Source organism: Antechinus flavipes, chromosome 2, assembly GCF_016432865.1.
Source record: "Antechinus flavipes isolate AdamAnt ecotype Samford, QLD, Australia chromosome 2, AdamAnt_v2, whole genome shotgun sequence".
NCBI lineage: Eukaryota > Metazoa > Chordata > Mammalia > Dasyuromorphia > Dasyuridae > Antechinus > Antechinus flavipes.
Genome location: NC_067399.1, coordinates 31759241 through 31782674, shown reverse-complemented (window position 1 = coordinate 31782674; position 23434 = coordinate 31759241). Strand labels below are relative to the sequence as shown.

Below are 23434 nucleotides of genomic sequence, written 5' to 3'. Positions count from 1 at the left end.
AGGTGGTGTGTCATAGGCAGGATTCTCTGATGCGGGAGTCCTACCCATTCCTCTGTACCAAAGGGGCTGAAATGATTTAATCCCCATGAAAGCCAAGGAAATGGATTCAAGAAAGAAATTAAATAAGTTGTTATATAAACTAGTGATTATGTAAACCATCTTTCTCAGTTACTGGCCATGGTTTCCTGGGCCACATTAAAGTAGAACTGAAAACAAAGAACAATAGCTTTCTTCACCATACCTTTCCTAACCTGGCAGGAGTCTGCTTCTACTGGGAAGATAGTGGGAAGCAGCAAGCCTTGAGCCAGGGAGCATCTGTTAAGTGACAGGGGTTGGGGTGAAGAGCGATATCACACAGGTGAGGGAAGGGGCATGGAAGGTCCCCTGTCTTGAGATAGTTTTGAATTCCAAGAAGTGAAAGTTTAGTTCCATTTCCCCTCCTCCCTGCCCTCCTTCCTTTTCAGGATATGAAGAGTCCTAGGAAGGATCTGGGTTCAAACTCTACGTGACCTCAGGTAAGGTTACTTAACTTTCTTTGTGCCTTAGTTTTCTATAAAATGAGTCATTTGACTTTGCCAAAACAAGGAGTAGGTAATTCTGGGTGAAAATTTCATTAACGTAGTTGTGAAATTTCTCTCCACCTTACACATAGAAGTGCATATATTAGAAAATTAGAGGGAGAGAGAAAATGAGAAAGTGTTAGGGAAAGAAGGGGAGAGATGGGGGAGGAAGGAGAAGAGAGGAGACACAGAGAGATGAGAGACAGAGATAGAGAGAGAGAGAGAGAGAGAGAAAGAGACATGAGAGAGACAGAGGGGAGAGAAAAGGAAGATGGGGGAGAAGAGAGGGCCAGGAGGGAGAGCCGACATGCTCCCTTCATTCCTGGGCAGGAACAGTTCTGTAGGAGTTGGCCCTGATCCCCAAAGCAAGAGGAGACAGAGCGTGCAGCTTTCTGTGCTTACTGTACCCCAAGTGAGGCTGCAGAGCCAGAGACTGCAGCTGATCGGGAAGGGAAGGGACCCTCGGGTTCTCCTGCAGGAAGGAGATAAAGGAAATCCAGGAGAACTGCAGGCTCTCCCTGCCTCCTCCAGGAGAATGTTTTCCATTAGTTTGGCTGAGAAATGCTAACCTAAAACTCAGGCACACAATCTCCTAGTGTGTCAGAGCTGGAGTCACCCAGTGTCATTTTACAGATGAGGAAACTGAAACCAGAGGGGTCCCAAAGAGCGGCAGGGTGGGTTTCCCACCTTGATCTGTCTCCTGCCTCCCTCCTCTAAATTTCTTCACAGAGATGAAGCTCATTTCTGATATTTATGATACAGAAACACATTCTCTCCTTAGGCTTAGGGAAGACTCGCTCCTTATTCCCCTCTTCCTGCTCCCATAGTGTCCAAAAGAGCAAAAGGGAGAAAGAAGTCCTAAGATTATTGTAAGAAACAACGGGAAGAAACATTTAGAGTATTTTATTCTGAATTTGAAGAGAAATAAAAATCACAATTTGCTTTCCTTTATTGTAAAGTCAAGTCACTGGTAACGTGCCGTGTCTGGCCGGAGCCAGTGACCGCCCCAGTGACCGGCCAATATCTTTGGGCCCTTGTACACACAGGGCTTCTTCCACCAGCATGTGTTTCCGTACTTCTTGGACCATCGTGCTGCCTTACTCATTCAGCTGGCACAGCAGCGCAGAGCCTTTGGCTATCCAGTAGTCATTGGGTTTCTCAGATGGTAAGAGGATTGTCACCACAAAATTAGTTGAATGGCCTAGTTAAAGAAATTAGAAGAAATCTGTTAAAGGGATTCTCCCGTAGTGGGAAGAACATTTAAGAAAGGCTCCTTTTCTCCATGTGTCCTTGGACTGTACCTCTGCGAGTACGGATTTCTCCATCTTTGAAAAGCATGGTTTAGACTGGATGGTCTCTGAGGGGGGTCCTGGGCCCTGCCCTCTCCAGCCTCAGTTTCCCCATCTGTAGGATGGAGTAGATTAGACTACATAGTTTCTACGATCCTTCTAACCTCAGCCCCAGGATTCAGGTAGATGTTTCCCCAGAGTCTGGGGTGTGGCCTACTCCTCCAGATTGGGGCTGAGCACAGACCCCAGGCCAGTGGAGGAAGAAGAAAAACTGCTTTTTAAAGAGAAGGGGGTCAGAAGAGGGACTGGACCAGGTACTGTGCAGGACGCTTGCTGCAAATAGCTCCCTTAATCCTAGGAATTCAATGCTATTATTATTAGCCTCAATTTAAGTCCAAGGTCACATAGAAGTGTTTGAGACTAGATTTGGAGTCAGGTCTTCCAGACAGGGTCCGCTACTCCATCCATCTAGATGCTCCCAAGGAGGGCTGGGGCAGAAGAGATCATGTTCCTGGAACAAACACTGGAGCCGATATTGTATCCCGGCTAACACCAGCCCAGGAGTTCTTAGCTACAGGTCTTCACCCTTGCTTTTTGAGGAGAAAGTCAAGCTTTCTTCCATGTCCCTCACTAGGCCTTTTCCCAATCAATCAGTCAATCTAGGCCGTTTCCCAATCATTATATCAGTTAATCAACATTTATTATTGCTGAGTCATGTATCCAACTCTTGTATGATCTCATTTGGGTTTATCTTGCAGAGACTGATTTGCCATTTTCTTTTTTAGCTCATTTTACAGATGGGGAAACTAAGGCAAAAAGGGCTAAGTGGCTTTGAACTCACAAAAAAAGTCTTCCCCTGTTCTGGCACTTTATTTACTGTCCCACCTAGCTGCCCAGTTATTAAGTATTTAACAAATTAAACATTTATTAAGCACCTACTATGTTGAAGGTACTGTTACTGTGTTTTAAGTGCTGGGAATACAAAAAGAGGCAAAATATAGTCCTTTTACAGATGGGGAAACTGAGGCAAAAAAGGCAAAGTGACTTGCTGACTTTAAACTCACAAAGTCAGTCTTCCCCTTTTCTGGCACTTTATTTACTCTGCCCCACCCTAGCTGCCCATTTATTAAGTATTTAACAAATTAAACTGGCACTATATTTGCTGTCCCATCTAATTGCCCAGTACTTAAGTATTTAACAAACATTTAATAAGCATCTACTGTGTGCAAGACATTGTATTTAAGTGCTGGAGATACAAAAAGAGGCAAAAGATAGTCCCTGACCTTGAGGAGCTCACAATTGAGTGGCGAAAACAACATGCAAACAAATACAAATGCTCCTCTCTGCTGACCTGAGTTTATCTGGCCTCTTCTATGACTTTTACACTCTTTGGAACTCTTAACCAAAAAGGAACCCAATGACTTCTGGAGATCACATATTATGATAAAGGAAGAGAAAATATTTCATTTTTTGGTGAGGGTCCAAGCTCAAAAGCCATTTTTTTTCTCTCTGAGGTGTCTATGAAGTGAATATTTCTCTTTCTCCATATTTTCCTGAGGAACCTGACTCTCTCTCCCCACTTAGGTTTTTGGCCTCTTAGAGATGGCCTGGCAGACCCCATGAAGCCTTATCTGCCAATCAAGCTGAGCCCTGAAGGAAAGAAGGAGGATGGTTTGAAGAAGTGTGAAAAGCAGGAAAGAAAGATTGGGTTTCATACCTCAATTCAATTCAACAGAGAGAGCTGAGTTGGAGCTAAAGTCTGCCTCAGGCACACTCTTAGTTGTGAATTTATGGGAAAGCCACTTTCTTTTAGACCCAGTTTTCCTATCTGTAAAATGGAGACAATAATAACACTAACTTCTAAAAGTTGTTATGATGATATCAAGTGAGATATTTGGGAAGCATTATGCAAACTGTAAAGCATCATGTAAATGCTGACTATTCTTATAACTCAGTACAACGTTTGCTGGATTTTGGTGGGGAGGTATGGAGGGATGTATCCACAACTTCCTCAGGAGGAGGAGCTTCCAATAAAACTTCCTTCACTCAGGTCTTTATCCGTTTTTATGGCTAACTGTCCTGAGAGAGGCCTAGGGGCACTGAGATGTTAAGTGACTTTAGCCAGTGAACGTCACAGGCTGCACTGGAACCCAGCTCTGAGACCAGGCTCTCCAACCATGCCCTTTGTGTGTTAGGCTAGGGATGTGACCAAAGATTTCACAGTAAAAGATACTCCCAGGAGTCAGGTTTCTCTTGGATCACTCAGGTTTTGCTCCCAGGAAAAGATGGAGAAAGAGAAATAGTCACTTCATGGACACCTCAGAGAGGAAAAAAATCCTAGCTTTTGAGCTTGGACTCTAATCAGAAAATGAAATCTTTTCTCTCTCTTCATTATCGTATATGATCTCCAGAAGTCACTGGGTTTTGTTTCATTTTGTTTTGTTTGATTATGAGTTCCAAAGAATATAAAAGTCACAGAAGAGGAATTTCCTTCTACCAATGGAGACAGCATCTTCTCGCCATTTAGGGCTACTGGGAACTTAAGTGACTTGGCCAAGCTGGTAGGTACCAGAATTTGGACTTGAACCCTTTCTTCTTGACTCCCAAAGATGCCTTTCTGACCATTAGGGCACCCCGCTTCTCAACTGCACTTGCCTTTCAATGACGATTTTGTCTTAAGACAGTTGAATTTACTGTCTGCTCTGTTGATTTACTCTGGAGGCTTGTTTGATTCCTACAAATTGCATTACCCTCGGTCATATTAAAAAACAAACTAATTTGGATTATTTTTAGGAACTCACTGGTATTGCCTGATTTTTTTTAACTTAAATACAATTTTGTCTTAAACTGTTGAATTTACTATCTGCTCTGTTGATTTACTCTGGAGGCTTGTTTGATTCCTTGCCCTCAGTCATATTAAAAAACAAACTAATTTGGGTTAATCTTAGGACCTCATTGGCATTGCTTGATTTTTTTTTTATTCAATTAATCTCCCAGACTGGAGGACTGGCTACTCTTGTTTGAACTGTCAAGGTACCAGGTTCTGCCAATTTTAGCATGGCTCTAAGACTACAGGAAAGGGGCTCAGGATCTCTCATCCTAAAGCTCAAACCCTACTAAGTAAGTAGTTCCAGCCTGAGAGACACCCAAGGGGCAGAGGGGACTGTTAAGGATGCTTTAACTAGATTTAACCAACAGATAAGAGTGCTGAGCCTGGAGATAGGAAGACCTGAGGATCAAAACTCACTTCAGACATTTCCTGCCTGTGTGATTCTGGCCAACTCTGTTTGCCTCAGTTTTCTCCCCTATAAAATGAGCTGGGGAAGGAAATGGCAGCCGGCTCCAGTGGCTTTGCCAAGAAAACCCCCCAAAGCGGGGGCGGGGGGGGGATATGACTGGAAAATGACTGAATGAGAATTAGATTGCTGCTGACATCATTGAAAAGAAATGCAACAGAGTGTTAAGGTCCCTCGAACGTGTGGTTTACAAGAGGTAATGACTGAACCAGATTCTTCCGAAGTGATCCCTGAAGCTTAATCATGCAAGTAAGGTTTTCTGATTTCCCCAATCTTGGCTCTTTTTCTCCACCTAGTGGAATTCCGAGGCTAAAGGCTCAAGGGACCAATTTCAAATGACAGATTGTTATGGTTGGATTTTGTGCCTCAACCTTCTCATTTTTAAAATGGGCAGACTGAAATGTCACTGAGGGATTTAATTTCTGGGTGAGGAAATTCCCTGTGCCATTCAGTAGGTGCGGTATAATGGATAGAGCACTGAACTTGGAATTAGGAAATGTGAATTCAAATTTGACCAGAGACACTTAGTAGCTATGTGACCAGGCAAGTTATTTATGCTTTCTCATTCTTAGTTTTTCCATTTCTAAAATGGTAATGGTAATAATGGTAACCTTTATCACAGAGCTATTGCGAATAGCCAGTGAGATAATATATGAAACTTTGAAAAGCTTTCAAGGCTTAGATGAATATTGCCTCTTATATTTATAAGCCAGAAGTGACCATAGTGGGAGTGGGAAACTTGTGTTTTATAAGACCCAGGGCAGGGCGACAGGGAGTTACTTTATGCCTACGTTAGGTGGGACCCTCCGAGCAGATGCTGGCTTCTGACTGAATCGGGGCAGAATGATGCAGGACACGAATGATACAAGACATAGCTGAGACTTGTGGGCCCGGAGAATCACTACTGTCGCAAGAGAAAGGCAGCAAAGTGAGAAATGTCCATGGAGATCTAATAAACTAGCATCTAACCCACTGGAGAGGAGTCATGGATGAGCCAAGGGCTCTCTCTCAATAAACAAATGGAAAATCACAAAATTTCAGATCTGGAAGAGTCATATATGAAGAAAAAGCAAAACTATCTCTTGCTTTCAAGGAACATGCATTCTAATAGGAAGAAAAAGATACAAATTCATTTATAAATATCATTGAATTCATAATAACTGTTTGTTATTATGTTGTTTTTCCCCTCAAATAGTAGACACCAACATGACAATTATAATCACATGAGGAGGAACTCTACAATTTTTTTTTTAGCTTAGGTGGGGCTCTTCATATCTCCCCCGAGATGGGAAGCAATAGTGTGATAAAAATGGGAATAGATTTGGGGGCTCTCTGACACTAAATAATAGATTTAGACTTTGGAGGATGATAATTTTTTCCTTAATTATCATCTAGTCTGACTTCCTTGTTTTATGATTTGAGAACCCGAAGCCCAGATAAGTGCCCAAGATCACATAGGTAGAAGGAACCAATAACAAGCTCTGCTATGTCAATGTGTCAATAATGTGCTCTGGCAATGTCTGAATTCTGGTTAACGTTAATAGGAGCTAGCTTGTCTCAGTGTTAATGAAGCCCCCCAAATTGTACAATGTTCAGTGTTGGTAAAATGCTGCATTAAAAGATCATTATCAATACTGAGCACCATCAGAAGCCGGAAAGCTGGGTGACTTATTATTTTAAGTCCAGTTAATGGTCCACTTGCTATGTTTGTGATTTTAAAGATGGGACTGGCTTCCTATGTCTTTCCCACGGGGCCTTTGCCCATTCATTACAGTCTTAGTTTTCATGGATCACAGGACTTGGAACTTGCAGAGGTTGATGATCCAAATCCAAACTTTCATTTAATAGAAGAGGAAGCCAATGCTTGCCTAAAGGTGTAAGGATAGGAAGCAAGATGGTTGGATTTGAACCCAGATCCTCTGTTCCAAATCCAAACTTTCATTTAATAGACGAGGAAGCCAATGCTTACCTAAAGGTGTAAGGGTAGGAAGCAACAATGGTTAGATTTGAACCCAGATCCTCTGTCCCTGAGTCTGGTAATCTTGCTCCTATACCCTTTTCCAGCTGGTAGAAATGGAAGCCAGATAATAATAATATTGATGTTGATGAGGATTTCTGTAGTTCCTCAAGGGTATAAAGTGTTTTATAAATATTATTCCACATAATGCTTAAACTAACCCTGCAGGTAACCTTGCCCAACCTTCCCTACTTCAGTCCAATTCACTTTCATGTCTTGGTTTCACCTCCCTGATGTCCTGGTCCTCCATCAGAACCAAGGACAAACAACAATAGTAGCCATCACCTCTGGCAGGTTTATATTATCATCCCCTTTTTGCATATGAGAAAACTGAGGCAAACAGAGGACAGGTGACTTGTTCAAAGTCGCATAGCTAGGAAGTGGTGGGAGGCTACATTTGCACTCAGATCTTCCTTGTCTTCAGATCCAGCATTCAGTATCTCATGGCACCATCTCGCTGTTAGAAATTGGGATTATCCTATTATGTCTGAAATTGGTTTTTTGGGTCCTTTGTAAGAAAGAAATATACATAATCACAACATTCAGGTTACATTTTGTGTTGATGTACAAAGTTCTTACCAGTGGTGGAGAGCGTCCCTGCTCGGGCTCCAGTTTTGTAGAGTGGAGAATGATACAGTGAGGGAATGGGTTCATAGTTCTGATGAGGCTCAAAATGTACCACGGGCAACATGGGGTTCATCTGTCCAGGCAAAGCATCTTCTATAACCATGTTTTCATTATCCCAGCGTGAAGCGTCCATATACATTCCATGCACCAGCACGCCATCCTCAGGAAATGGCAGCTGAAAGGGAAACATGAGCACAGAAACCCAGTGGGTGCATTTCTGGAAGTGTGACCTTGAGGAATAAGCATTTTAAAAGTACCTCTTTTGTCAGGCAGTCAACTAGCATTTATTAAGCACTTACTATGTGCGAGGCACTGGGCTAAACTGCTGGGGTTACAAAGAAAGGCAACAGCAGCAGTAGTAATAAAAACTCAGACAAAACAAGGCAAAAAGTTTCTGAGTCCTCCAGGACCTCACAATGTAATAGGGCCTGATACTAGGCAAAGTTCTAAATGGAATGAACAAAGCAAATACATACTCACAAGGAATAACATGTATCTCACATTATCTATCTATCTTATCTATCCATCCATCCATCTATCCATCATCTATCTATCTTTCCCATCCCTCCATCTATCCATCCATCCATCCTTTCATTCACCCATCCATCTATCCCACCCATCTATTTATCATACATTTATCTATTTTTACAAGCATCTGTAGGTCTATCATCCATCTGTCTTTACATGCATGCATCTATCCATCCATTTATCTATTATACAGCTATCAATCTACCATTTATATAGATATCTACATAAACATCATCTATCAATGTCTTATGTGTATATATGTCTATAAACGTATATATATGCATACAAACATGAATAGAGTATACATACATATGTATACATGCATTCTGTGGTACCTTAAGGATATAAAGTGCTTTACAAATATTATTCCACTTGATCCTCAAAACAATTCTGCAGGTGACCTTGTCCAGCTTTCCCTCTCTTTAAATCCAATACACTTGCATGTCTTGGCAGAATTGGGAAGGGGGCCCCTTGTTTTCTAACTCCTCCCTGAGACCCCTTTCCATCATGCTATAAGTGTTCTCAAACTGAGCCACGGATGGAGCCGGGAAGCTGACACCTGTGACTCAGACATGTGTGTTACAGCATGCACATGAATCTGTACAATGGGAGCAATTTGACCCAGTCAACAGAAATGGACTCAACAAAGTCTCTGGTCCTCCGCGGGCAGAGGGAACAATACCTCCTTATCCATGGGTGACTCCTGTCCGAACTGTACAGTTCTGGATGCTTCGATCACCAGCGCTTGGTCTCGGTAAACAGGCACAATGTTATAGCAAAAATTAAGTTCATCTATGGGCAAGTTGTATTTTCGAGCGTGGTTCTGCAGAGTTCCTATTGTAGAAAAGTACAGGTAAGGTGGCTCTTCTGCCTTTTTACCTCTGGCCCACATTATCCTTGGGGTTGTCCACTTGTTGGTGGAGGTATCTTATTAGGGGATTGAACAGATGCTGAGAATTCACCATTAGTCAAATCTCTCTACCAGCAGCTGGCTCCAAAGCCCAGGATTCCAACCTTTTGTGTGTAATTCCTCTGGGTTAAAGAACACTGTGGACTTCATATGTCCTTTGTGAAAATAGCCAATATATAGCCTAGATTACATATATAATTTTATGTATATCGTATATATAAATATATAATATGAAATATTATATATGTGTATATAAACATATAACATGAAATATTATATGTGTTAATATATAATATGAAATATTTTAATTAATTTTTTTTTTGCCATTTGCAGGGGATTCAGAATTGGAAGCTCAGGACCTGCTAAACTGGAATATCTTATAGTAATTTCCTGATGCTGACCTTAGTGGAACAGACATCCATTTTCTAGGTTTCTTTGTCCCTGATGATATTACAGAAACACCCACGAACATTCTCTGGATGTTCTAGGAATTCTAGATTATAATGAGCAATTCCTATCCAAAGTACAGGGTCCAAGAAAAAAGACTTTCTTGTTCTTCCCCAAATTCTAGGTATCCTGAGAAGAGCCTGGATTTGGGGAGCTAAGGAAAATCTGCTATTTATGGACTTCTCTTTTCTCAGATGATTAAGAAGTAGACCCCAGTGACATTATAACTGAATATCTATTTATGAACTTTTCTTTTTTTCAGATGATTAAGTAGACCCTAGTGACATTATAACTGCATATTGAAATAGAAACTCCTAAGGAGTCTGTCAAAAAGTGGCCATTCTACTCTAGTTACTGGAAAAAATTTCTAACCAAACACCTTGTTTATTCTCTGTGTTCTTTCCTAGTCAACTAATAAGGTAGCTATTTCGCAATTCCTCTCTTGAATTTTCTCCTTTGTTTTCTCCCTTGAGGGGGTGCTACGGAGATCCATTCCTACTCATAACTATGATTCTCTATTAATTCAGGACCTACTTGAAAACTTTAAGAAAAATACTAGTACCTGTCAGAAATCCTTGAGGAAAAAAGAAACCAGATATCCAGAATGATTTGGGCTGTCCCCTTTTGAGCCACAACTGAAAAGAGAAATAATGGAATAGACTATTATGGGGGCTGAAGTAGCTATATTCTATCTTAATCAAGGTTGCTAGATAACGGAATTTTTCTTCTTCCTCTTCCAGGATGGAATCTAAACCAGTCCAGAAAACTAGTTATTATTCCAGTAATTCTTAAAAATGGCCAAAAAGATGCCATAATCCCTATTAGGCAAGATATTCTAGTATTTCCAAGAGTCAGAAAGACTTTGCTTCCTGTGTTCTGGCTACTAGCTTTAATAAATAAATAATCATTAGCTATGGAATATGGGAGAAAACAATTGAAGTGGCTCAAGGTTAAAGCCAAGTGCCTAAAATTATTCCTGAAAGTCATTTGAACATTGTTTGGGACAGTGAGCAACATCATTTAGCCCCTGAGTGTTCCTAGGCCACTGTAATTCAGTAGGGATGGGATCATTCCCATTCTGGACATTCCCAATATAGAAAGAAACATGGATTTCTCCTTCCTGTGCCTCATGCCCTCCGTGGACTGGTTCTAGGTATAAGTCCAGCCATGGCACCAGCTCAGCTGAAAGTCAAAGGACAACTTTGCTCACATCCACAAAAGCTGTCCTCAAGACGAGATCTTTGACCCAGGATGACAGAGGCTTTAGTGAAGGGTAGGCGGCATTGGACCACAATGCTGGAACCTGATTGTTAAGGAAGCTATTGTACACTCTCTCCATTTCTTCAGACATGACGACGAATCCAGCAATTGCTTTGTCCAGTGTTTCTAGGGAAATCTGAAAGGGAACACAAATGTTTATCTTAACACTCATGATATACAAATAGTGAATGAGTGAATGAAAAAGCCTTAAATAGTAAGGCACAATTCAGACTGTGGGAGCTTCTGATAAACATTGCCCTTGGCAGTGTAAATTAAGTCACAGTCACATTCAGGATCCAGAATCTTGTGAACCCCAGGGGAGATGGTGAGGAAGTCCTGAGCAGCCAAAATGTAAGGATCAGGTCAGCAAGAATGTGTAGGTTAAAAGTGGGAAGACCCAAGGGTTAGAATTAGGTGAGGGAAGAGGTGGTGCAGAGGTAGGAAGAGGTAGGGAAAGGGAAAAAAACAGAAATGTGAGAAGGCAAACGCAGCAACTGAAACCACAGGATTCATGGATTTAGAACTTAGAAATCACCTAGTTTCAGGGCTGCTTAACTGTTTTTCAGTCACAGATATTTTGGATAATTTTTTGAATTCTGAAGACTCCTCAGAATAATGTTATTAAATACAAAAAACCATAGTTACAAAGGAAACCAATTAAATTAATTAACACATTAAAGCAATGTACACCTTCCAGCTTAAGAACCCTGATTTAGCTGAATTTTGCCAATGACAAGACTGTGTTACATAGAATTTAAAGAGCATGTTCAAAGTTACCAGACAAGTAAATATTATGGAAGGAAAGAATATATACATGTTCCAGGTTAAGAACCTTGATCTAGCTGAATTTTGCAGATGACAATACTGAGTTACATACAGTTTAAGGAGTGTGTTCAGTTACCCAGACAAGTAAGTATGATGGAAGGAAAGAATATGTACATCTTCCAGGTTAAGAACCCTGATCTAGCTGAATTTGCCGATGACAAGACTAATTACATAAAATTTAAGGAGCATGTTCAAAGTTACCTAGACAAGTAAGTATTATGGAAGGAAAGAGTCAAGCATTTATTAACTGCTTATTATGTGTTAAGTTTTTATAAATGTTATATCATTCGATCTTCACACTCATTCTGGCAGATGGGTGTTAACTTTATTTCCATCTTATATTTGAGGAAAGTGAGACAGAGAATAAGTGACTTGCTAGTAAATGTCTGAGGTTAAGTTTGAATTCAAGTCTTCCTGACTCCAGACCCAGATCTCCATGCACTGAGCCACCAGGCTTCTGATTTCAAATCCAGCACTTTTGTTCCTCATTGTTCCCTCAGCTGTCACGGAGCATCAGTGACACCTTCCCCTCTGCATGAGTCGTTGCACTTTTCCAGGTTGTCCCAGAAGTGGAAATCCTTAGACAAAACTCATCTTCAGGCAGATGTGACATGCCTTCCAAAAGTCCAGGCTTGTTTGGATCAGATCCAGATTTCTTGCCAGATATTCTTGCTGAATATCACAGCTGCTTGTGCATCTCTCCAAAGAGCACCATCTTTAAGGTTAATGTGCAATATTAACATTTTCTCATCATTTTCTAGAAATCAACCTAATCAACGAATTGATGAATCCCCAATTGGCAGCCATTTGCTAATTTCTGAAAATTTAACAATGGCTGTATATATCCCTATTGTGGATAACACTGATATTGGAAAGTGTAGTTTTAAGGTCCTGGGCTGTGAGGTTGGAGGATGAAAAATAGTATATCTTTAGGATGGTAATATTGGTGATTGCAGCCAAAGCCAGGCTATCATGTGCCAGGAGGGCAATGCCCACAGAACTTAATGGACTATGAAACCTATCATGTGCCAGGACAGCAATGCTCACAGAGCCCACAAAGTGATCAACAAACCCCCTGGGGTGAGGAATGCCATCTTCCTGCAGGAACCTGGGTCTATGAGCTGAAAAACAGAAGATAAACTTCAGGGGTGGCCGAAATCCTTTTATAAATTGGTTAGACCTGTGACCTCCTTGACCATGAGTGATGCAGACCACCACTGGTTCTCTGGATAAGTCCCCTTGAGGGACGGCAGATGTTCTCAGGATTGTTTTTTCTGGTGGCCATCATGCCATTGTGTGAGGGGGTACAGTTTTAGTGTACCCAAGGCTTCTACCATCAGTCACCCTGGCTGCTACCTCTCTCAATGGTTTCTACAGTGGATTCTACCCAAAATGCTTCCACTTTGTGAAGGGCACCTTATTGCATGCTAGAAGCATTGCATTAGTTCAGTCTTTATACTCTCTAGTAAGGGAGATAAGACATAAACACAAATAACTATGATATGAATTGGAGTAGAAGTGTGAAAAAAAAGTTAATGTAAATGAAATGCTGAAAGACTAAAGGAGGAAAGGTTCATGTCCAGTACTAGATCTATACTTATTTCCCATTAGAAAATAAGCTCCTTGAGGGCAGGGATGGTACCCCCCTTCTCCTCCTGCTCTTCCTCCTTTCTCTTCTTCCTCCTCCTCATTCTTCCTTTCTCTTTTTCTTCTTTATCTCTAACAGCTAGCATATGGTAGGTGTTTAATAAGTGCTTATTGATTAGAAAGGGTAGGACTTTAGCTGAGCCCGAAGTGGAAGCGGGAGTCCATTTTATATATAGGGAGAGTGGCAAGAATACACAGCCCATGGATATGGGACAATACCCTCCCCTCCTGTCTTGCTTTCTGGGTCAGGAAAAGATAGAACTTAGTTGAAGAACAGTGGAGTGGCTCATTTCAGCGGGAACCTTATCTTTGCTCCTAATTTCTTTACAAGTTGAAAGGAATAGAGCAGAAGCTGGTGAATGTTAGTTCTTGACTTCTGTGGGGTTGTATTTCAAGATTCAATGAAATTCATTATTCTGAGATGCCTTTGTTGCTCCAAAAGGAAAAGAATAATGTTCATTAATGATAAACATGCTTTGGAGAACTCAAACCCATTTTTCTTTGACGTTCTTCAGGAAGATAGCGACCCCTTAAATTGCCGTATCAACTTTGGCTCATTTATACCCTCAGTGAAAGAAACATCACTAGCCCAAATGTCTTTTTTTCTTTCTCCTCAGGTTGATAAAAAGTTCCAACCACCCCTGCTTGCCTTTGTGGTTGCTTGTGACTTTCCCAGGAATAATTCTTTGTTAAAAGGTAGTTTATGGAAATACCGTGCAGTTTTAGGATTACAGTTTTCTCTTTTTTTTCCTTTGTGTGTCATGTTTATTCATCCATAAAACATTGAACTGGTATTCTCCCCTTTCATCTCTTCTGTGCTTTTTCTTCCTGGATTCTTTCCCAAATGATTTTTAAAAAATTTCAGGCAGAGGTCAAGTTTTAGAAATACTGTGATTGAATCAAGCTGGAAGATAAAGATAGCCCACAGGCAGCTGGGAAGACAGAAATGGATCTCAGGAGGAGGGTGTGTTGTCAGGGCTAGAGACATAAAATCCTAGTGAAGTATTATTAAATTTGTTGATTATGTCTATTAAATGTTAGCAACTTTGGGTGACTCCCATTCACACAGCCTGCAATACTTAAAATTCTCATTCATTCATTTTATCCAATCTCTTCTTTCATTCTTGTTTGGTATCTTGCTGGCTCCTCCTCTGATTATAAAACCTCACTGTCGACTTTGTCTATGTTCACTGTTTTTTATTTCACCATCTGCCTCTTGTTCCATCTTCATATGCCCTTTTATTTATATTCTAAAATACAAATTCCCAGAGGATATCAGAAGCCATGTATGATGTCTAAAAATCACTATTGGAGTACCTAGAAGAAAAATTCCAGATTACTAAGAAGCTCTCGTGAGCAAGGGCTCTTGCCATGATCCCAGTTTCTGGTAAGATTTTGTAGGTGGGAAATCATAATGAATTTCAGTGCTAAGCAGCCAAAAAATATACTGAAATACTCAGATAGTTAAGTAATCTTCTTGATTTCATAGGTTCCTTTTAAGGATGCTCTAGAGATCATCAAGGGAAACTCCTTTATTATAGAGGATAAAATTGAGGTCTTGGGAAGTTTTGGGACTTGCCCAAATTCACACTGGTATAAAAGATTTGGACCCCAGTCTCTAGATCTGAAGTCCAGTGTTAATCCCATTACTCCATGCAGAGATCAAGTTCTAGATATACTGATTCTGAATAATATGAGAAAACAGAGGCAGCTTTCCATAGGCAGACTGGAAGACAGACCTGGATCTTGGGAGAAGAGCCAAGTCTGGAAACAAAAGATCCAATGAAATAGCATATGTATAAAAAAGCCCTTTACAAAATTATAAAGCACTTTATAAGTACCAGTCTTATAGATTTGGAACTCATTTGCGAAACTGTGATACTGGAAGATACAAAAGTATAGAATTCTAAAAACTACCCCATTGTTATAAACATGTTATAAAACAATGACATTCAACAAAAAATACGGGATAATTGTCATACTCTGATTAATTTGAGAAGGCCATTAAATCTGTCCACTTCTTGTCCAAGGACAGTTGTTAAGGAGTTGAGACGTCCTTGCGCATCCTTGACAAAGAGCGAATCCGAAGCTCCTTCCATTTCCAGTTTTACTGAAACACACAAAAAGAATTATTCCTAACATTCCCTACAGATTCTCATCTAACAAAATACCTTTAAAGCCTGCTTTTTAGAAATAATGTCAATCATTGCAGTGTTTGGAATGCTTTAAACAAATGCTTCTGTGATTCAGAAGGTCAGACAAGTGGGTCCCAAAGATATAAAAACAGAACTTTACAGAAATCCCTGTGGAATGAAAGATCCTGGAGGGCAGGTTTTAAAATTTTTTATCCAAGTACCTAATACAGTGCTTAGTATGTAGTATTTACTTAAAGAATGCTTGTTGAAAGATAACTGTATAAATATGTATACATATATTGGATTTAACATATATTTTAACATATTTAACATGTATTGGACTACTTGTAATCTAAGGGAGGGGGTAGGGGAAGAAGGGGATATAATTTGGAACAGAAGGCTTTGCAAGGGTCAATGTTGAAAAATTATCCATGCATATGTTTTATAAATAAAAAGCTTTAATTAAAAACATTAAAATAATAAAAACAAAAACAAAACAAAACAAGAATGCTTGCTGAATCAAATTGAATCCCCAATTGGTCTTATTATTTCTTTAGAGACAGACTTTAGAACTTGGGTCACTGTTGAGGAAAATAATTCTGGAACAGAGAAGGAAGGAGGAAACACATTTTTAAAGGACTTACTATGTGTCAGACACTGTGCTAGATACTTTACAAATAATACCTCATCTGGTATGTGGAAGTACGTGCTTTTATCACCATCTCCATTTTATATCTGAGGAAATTGAGTTAGATGGACATTAAACTTACCCAGAGGAATACAGTTAGGAAATGTCTGCAGCCACATTTGAACTCAAGTCTTAATTTTCCTGCATTCTAGGGCCACCTGCAGATTCCATTTCCCATTTTTCCATTTAGATGCTGTCTTTCTCCTCTTTGCCTAAGTTCCAGCTTGTCTTATTTGGGGGCCAAAAGTCATGAATCTTGTGCTTTTGATTTCCCCAGGAAAACGTATATAGGAAAACTGTAGAAACGGAATCATTGACATCCTGTGATCTGCTGGGTTCTTAATATCTGCTTTTGTGGCTGAGATGAGAACTCTGAAAATATCTTTCTGGGATCCTCCAGGCAAATGCCTTGAGATCCTGTTATGGAAACTGATAGAAGAAACTTTGCACTTGCTTGTTTTAACCCTGTTTGCTGAATATCCTTTAAACTGACCCATTTTAGGCAAAATCATGCAATTGGTTGGGTCTGTATGTTTCTTTTCTGCTGTCCTTGCCCCTTGTGGGGCTCCATCTTCAGATGAGCCTTTGGTGGTCCAGAAACCTGCTGTCTCCAGTAGAAGTCCATGCTGTGGACCTCACTCTTCTCTGTCCATCTGGCCTAGGCTCCCCTCCCTTCTCAGCTGTATTGTTTCCAGTTAACAAACATTTATTAAGAGAGCTCTTTATGTTGGACTCGGCTTGTCATGGTGACAGTTAAAGTTCAAGGACAAATGAATTTTTGTTGAGGTGTCAATAACTGATTAATAATTGGATAACAATAAATCTGCCTAATAAGTGATTGATCCTTGATTGCTTAATGGTGGTTCTTCCTCTCAGCTGTATTGTCTCTAGTCAAAAAGCATTTATTAAGAGATCTCTTTATGTTGGACTCTGTTAGTCATGGTGACAGTCAAAATTTGAAGACAAATGAATTTCTGTTGAGGTGTCAATAGCTGATTAATAATAGGATAAAAATAAATCTGCCTAATAAGTGATTGATCCTTGATTGCTTAATGGTGGTTCTTCAGGTGTCAGGGTTGGTTGGGTCCCTCAGTCTTCATCTCTTTTTTCTAGCTGTAATATCACTTAATAACTAATATATTCTAGGGGGACCTCTATACTAAACGAGTTTACTATCCAAATCCTGAATATCAATATCTGTTGACCTTTAGGCTTAAAGGTAAGGAATCTTTAGCTTAGGGAGTCTTAATGTGGGGATTGGGAATTTTTCAATATTTTGATGTCTGTTTTAATAGAATTCTTTTATAATTTTCTTTTATAATTCTATGCCAAACTGACAAGGGGACTCGGGACACTAAAAAGTGCTTAGGAAATAATCCTGCTTTAGCCCATGGGCCAAATCTAAATCCTTGTTAGTCTCCATCTGGTTGTAAATTTCCTCAAAATTAAGTATCTTAATAAGATATATTGATTTGCACTGCTAAAGTCAATACAAAACATGGATCCTGGAAATATAGATGTAGAATCCAAATTTGAAAAGTAGGTGGAGTCCACCTTCAGGTAGAGTGGTTAATTAATTAAACACACATTGGAAAAAAAAATATAATACCTGCAGATACATATATCCATATATACACATCCATAAACATACATGAATGTATATATATGTGAATTTGTTTTCTTCAATTATATATCTATTTTGTAATTTTTTTCTTGCTTCCTCAATGGTTTGGAGGGAGAGAGACTGAATGGTGAGAATTTGGAACTAAAAATAAAACTGTTTTTTTTAAAAGTAGGTAAGTTGAAGCTTTTATACTTATTATTTTCAACCCCCCCAATTCTAAACCAACTATTTATGTAAATAAATAACTGAATTTTCACTCCTACATTCTGTACAATGCCTCGAAAGCTTTATTACCTGGTACTTTTGACAAGACCGAAGTAACAAGTTCTTGGACGATTTCATCATTGCTCTTTCCACCCCCACCACCGCCAGACCTCGGCTGGACATCAAGTATAGTAGTGATGAAAGAGTTGGTCTCTTTGAACTATAATGTAAAGGGGGAAGAGGAAGATTACTGAAGATATTCATTCTTTAAAAATGTCATAATTTTTGTCATATTATAGAATATTACCCTATGGTTGCTAGGGGATAAATATGGGATCAGACATGGTACAATGAAATTACCTGAGAATGGCAGAGACACATTTTCAAGTAATTAGGCAAACATTTTGTCTTTCATTGAATATGCTCATTTAAAAGTTTATACTAAAATAATTCTAAATCTGCCACTAATTAGGTAATAAATTACCTATTTTCCTAAATAAAATTACAGAACTCAAGAAGAAAGGCCAGCTTTCTGCAGGGTGCACAGTATTTCAGCACAGACACATAGTATGAGTGATGATACAGGCAGTGACAGTGCAGCTCCCCTGGCTCTCTATATCTAATCTCATTCATTATATATGAAAAAGTGACTATTAGCAGGAGTAGCATCAAAAAAGGTGACAGATAATAATTATAAAGCACTCAATTACCAAAGTTCCTGGCACATAATAGGTGCTTTCCCCGCTTCCCTTCCTACCCCTCCCAGAAAAGGAAAAAAAAACGTAATGCTGGTGAGATGAAACTATTGTGTGAATATCTTAAATGTGTTTCTTAATATTGAAAAAATACATTAAAATATTTACTGTTGAAAAGTTAACTTTTAAAGTAATTCTTTCATCAATTACATTACTCAAATGTTGTATGCAATGCCTAATAAACAAATAAGTCCAGAAAAGTTAGACCCTTTATTAAGAATAATGTAGAATTATAAATGGTTTATGCTTCTAAAATATGTCTGGACACTCCTATGCTCCCAAGGAACTGGTGGATTTTACATAGAGTAACTTTCATACTAGTTTAAGTTTCGAAGCAGGGTGAGGGGAGGGTTAGGGTGGGGAGTGAGGACTGATGACCATATTAGGTCTTCCATATTTGGAAGAAATGATTAGAGGGTTGGTAAAAGGCTCTATTAGAGAGAAAGGAAAAAAGTCTAGTGTGCATTCTTTCTTTTTTTTCCTATTCTATCTATAAAATAAAATATTCTCTCTGAAGGGATACTTTGAAAGTCCAAATAGAGAGCAGAATGCTATCCATATGAAAGGATCTAGGATTTTCATTTAGGCAATTAAGAGCTAGTAGAGGAAGGTAAATACCTTCTTTTGGATAATGAAATTAATTAGAAGAGCCTTCATTACTCCCCAGAGAGCTGAAGCAGTAATATATGGGGAAAACTAGTGTGAAGACCTGTGACTCAAGACCTTTTAAAGCCTAAAATCTATGGAGGGCAAAGCATATGCCCTTGAAAGCATCTGCCCAGAAGAAAAGATTTCAGGTGAATGGAAGGTGGGTAATACTTTGTCTAATACATACCTAAAGTCATGGAAATCTGTTTAAATCATAGAAGAGATGAATACTTGAAAATATTTGTTGACTGCCATTTAGCTTTAGACATTAAGTCTAAACCTTTCTTTTTTACAGATGAGGAAAATGAGGTTCAGAGATTTTATGTGACTATTCATAATAAATGTCCAAGTCAGGATTAGAACTCTGCTCTATCCACTATATTACCTAGCAATGTAAGAATTTTTTGAGATTGAATAAACTAGCATGGTTGAGTTGTAACCATCTGATTATTTAAGTGTGTCATAATTTACATAATCTAGCATTTAGATTTTACACTAATAGAATAGCATGAATTTATATATTTTAAATAGAAAGTCCATCCATTGAATACAGAGAGGCTTGGAGAAACTTACATGAACTGATGCTAAGTGAAATGAGCAGAACCAGGAGATCACTTTACACTTCGACAACGATATTGTATGAGGATGTATTCTGATGGAAGTGGATTTCTTTGACAAAGACTCAGTTTCAATTGATAAATGATGGACAGAAGCAGCTACACCCTGTTGGGAGTTCAAATGTGGGGCCCACGTTGGGCGCCAAAATGTTGGGAGTTCAAATGTGGGGTCCCTGTTCGGGCGCCAAAATGTGGTGAGCTTTTTCTTCTCAAAACTCCGCCAGGTGATAAAAGTTCAGATCTTTTATTATCTCCAATATAGCCCGGTTAGCTTAGAGGTCTATCTCTCTGCTTTGTTCCAAGAGCTCCCTCCAAATGTCGCCAAATCCAAAGGTTCTGTCCTTTAGCCTCTGCCTCTGCTTTCTTCAGCTTCCAACCAGCACAGAGATGGAATGAATCTCTTGTCTCCTTCACTTGGGGCTCGGCTAGCTTTCTGGTGAGTCTTTCAGACCAGCTTGGTCTCAGTGGGGGAAGTGCAGGAGCCCAGCCACCTACCACAGTGGTGTGAGATGAAGATGAATCTGGTTGTCCGCTGAACTCTCCACTCGTAGCTTCTTCCTCTGAAAACTCTTTCTTCTGCCACCAGCCAGCCAAATGGAAAATATTCTTTCTTGCCTCGCCTCGGAGAGAGGGCTTCTGGCGTAATTCCGCTGAAATCTGTCAAAGTGCTTTCTGTCTGCACCAGAGTTGCTCCTCTCCAGTCCAGCTGAACTCTCTTCTGTGACCAGCCAGCCAAGTGGAAAATGTATTCTGCCTTGCCTCGGAGAGAGGGCTTCTGGCGCAATTCCGCTGAAATCTCGACTTGTAGCTTCTTCACTCTGAAGAACTTCTTTGACTGGCCCATTGAAGCTCTATTTATGCTCCTTCAAGAGAGGGATTGTGGGTTTTCTCCCATAGTGCTCTCTGGCCCAAAGAGCTTCAAGGGAGGTGTGAACTCATAAAGTTACAAAGTTTACTTTGTGAAGCTGGCATACTTGTGAACTCCAATGAGTAAAGGTGTGAACACAAGCCTTGTATTAATTAGTTCTACTTAGTACCTTGTTTCAGGTTCTGGCCCAAAACATCTTCTTGTAAGATCAGATCAACAATCTATCAACTCTAATGAGTTAGCAGTTTGTAAGGATTCCAACAACACCCAAAGAAAGAACACTGGGAAACGAATGTGAACTATTTGCATATTTGTTTTTCTTTCCGAGTTGTTTTTACCTTCTGAATCCAATTCTCCCTGTGCAACAAGAGAACTGCTCGGTTCTGCACACATATATTGTATCTAGGATATACTGTAACATATCTAACATATATAGGACTGCTTGCCTTCTAGGGGAAGGGGTGGAGGGAGGGAGGGGAAAAATCGGAACAGAAGCGAGTGCAAGGGATAATGTTGTAAAAAAAATTACCCTGGCATGGATTCTGTCAATATAAAGTTGTTATAAAATAAAATAAAATACTTAAATAAATAAATGCAATTTAAAAAAATTAAAAAAAAAAAAGAAAGTCCATCCATACAAACCTGGAAAACTAAGTTGGCATTTTCATGCATCCCAAATATTTCTGGGTCATCAATCAAAGGCAAGTTTTCAATATAGTCTCTGAAATCCTGTATGTTGTCTCCGAAAGGTGCAAAATATATACCTGTCATTAGAAACATAGAAAATAATGAAATCTGATATCAGATAAACCTTTCATGGAGCGTAGGATCGTGGCTGTAGAACTTGAGAGGAAGAATATTTTTTCGGCAGATTAGAGGTTTCATCTTACACCGTACTTTTCAATATCTGTTGAATTTGTCTCCCTTCTGAAAGTTAGATGACTTGTTTTGGGGGGAAGGAGGGAGCTAGTTATCCCTTATTGATTCTATGTATTCTTGTCTGGTATTTCTAATCAATCAGAAAGTGGGTCTTTTCCTGAATCGTTTAAGATAGCAAGAGTTTAGTGATTGTGGCAGTAAGAATAGAAAAATAGTCACACAGAGGCTGAAGTCAGAAAAATCTCTTAAAACAACTGAGGTACTCTATGCATTAGTAGATTGTGTGAATGCATAGGGAAGCACATTCCAGATACCAAAGAAAGCTGCTTATGATTATATCCCCAAAGAGATAATTATAGACAAGGAATTTTTTAAAAAATGACTAATATTTCTGAAACATAGCATCATTTGGAACTATTTTGTATTCAGCAACCAGAGATGGGATCAGTGTGACTTCCCCAAAAGACAGCATATTGCTCGAAAATTCCTTTGGATAGTTATCCTGGAAATTATCCAAATTGTGACAAAAATTTGGCCTTTCCCAGTGGGGGTATAATTGAGTATCTCTGAAGAAATATGTCAAAGAGAGGTTTGGTGGGATCTGTTTGTATATGTCCCAAAGTATTTCAAACATCAAACTGAAAAATTTCAGAGGGGCTGCAGTGAGAATGAGGAAGCTATTCAAGGACATCACAGTTGCTACTGCAGAGTAGCTTGCTGCAGAATATGGATTCATCAGGTTGGTCAATACCTATTTCTAAAGTGTGTGTAGTATGTCATGCCATGTACTAAGCTCTAAAGATGATAAAGAAGAGGAAAAATAGGGTCCCTGAGACAAAGGAACCTACATTCTGAGGAGTGACATGTCATATAAATAACTATGAACAGGGAAGATATGTATTTATTATATATTTTAGCACAGAATATATTTTATTACAATATTTGATATGTCATATAAATAATTATGGACATGGAAGATATATATATTTATTATATATTATAGCATACACATATATTATACTATGTGCATTATATATTATATATATTATACAATATGTTATGCATTATTATATATTATACATCATATGCATATCTTCTATGTACATAGTTATTAGCATGTCACATGTGTATACACATATACAAAAACAGGGTAAATGGAAGGTAAGATTATGAACAAAATAATATTATATTTTATTATAACGTGTTCATTATATGTTATACATCATATGCATAACATATCTTATGTGCATCATTGTTTGCATGGCTTGTGTGTATATATATATACACACATATACACACAGGATAAGTGGAAAGATCATGAACAAAAAGACATTGGAATAGAGTGAGCAAATAGGCTCATAATCAAAGAAAAAGCAACCACAAGTCTCTGTTTGTATGAAGCTACGACCATTGTTTAAAAATATGAATTGGGGCAGCTAATAGTACCAATAGAGCACCAAGCCAGGAGTCAGGAAGACCTGAATTCAAATCTGGCCTCAGACACTTATTAGCTGTGTGACTCTGGGCAAATCACTTAACTCCAATTGCCTCTGAGAAAAAAAATATATAAAATAAAAATCTGAGTAGGGTGGTCTGAATGTTTCTAGGTC

General features: G+C 39.1%; 1 protein-coding gene across 1 annotated transcript in view; it reads right to left on the bottom strand.

Annotated features, from left to right (window-relative positions):
* Positions 1-1447: 1447 nt before the first annotated feature.
* The window catches only part of DNAH6 (dynein axonemal heavy chain 6), a 206349-nt gene continuing 184362 nt past the window's right edge, over positions 1448-23434 (bottom strand). The window contains exons 72-79 of the mRNA XM_051974340.1: positions 21588-21709; positions 18148-18277; positions 15389-15516; positions 10885-11070; positions 10237-10309; positions 9000-9151; positions 7742-7964; positions 1448-1761 (exon numbers count right to left, since the gene is read on the bottom strand). Of these exons, the coding sequence (XP_051830300.1) occupies positions 1658-1761; positions 7742-7964; positions 9000-9151; positions 10237-10309; positions 10885-11070; positions 15389-15516; positions 18148-18277; positions 21588-21709 (1118 nt within the window). The 3' untranslated portion in view covers positions 1448-1657. The remainder of the gene's footprint in view (positions 1762-7741; positions 7965-8999; positions 9152-10236; positions 10310-10884; positions 11071-15388; positions 15517-18147; positions 18278-21587; positions 21710-23434) is intronic.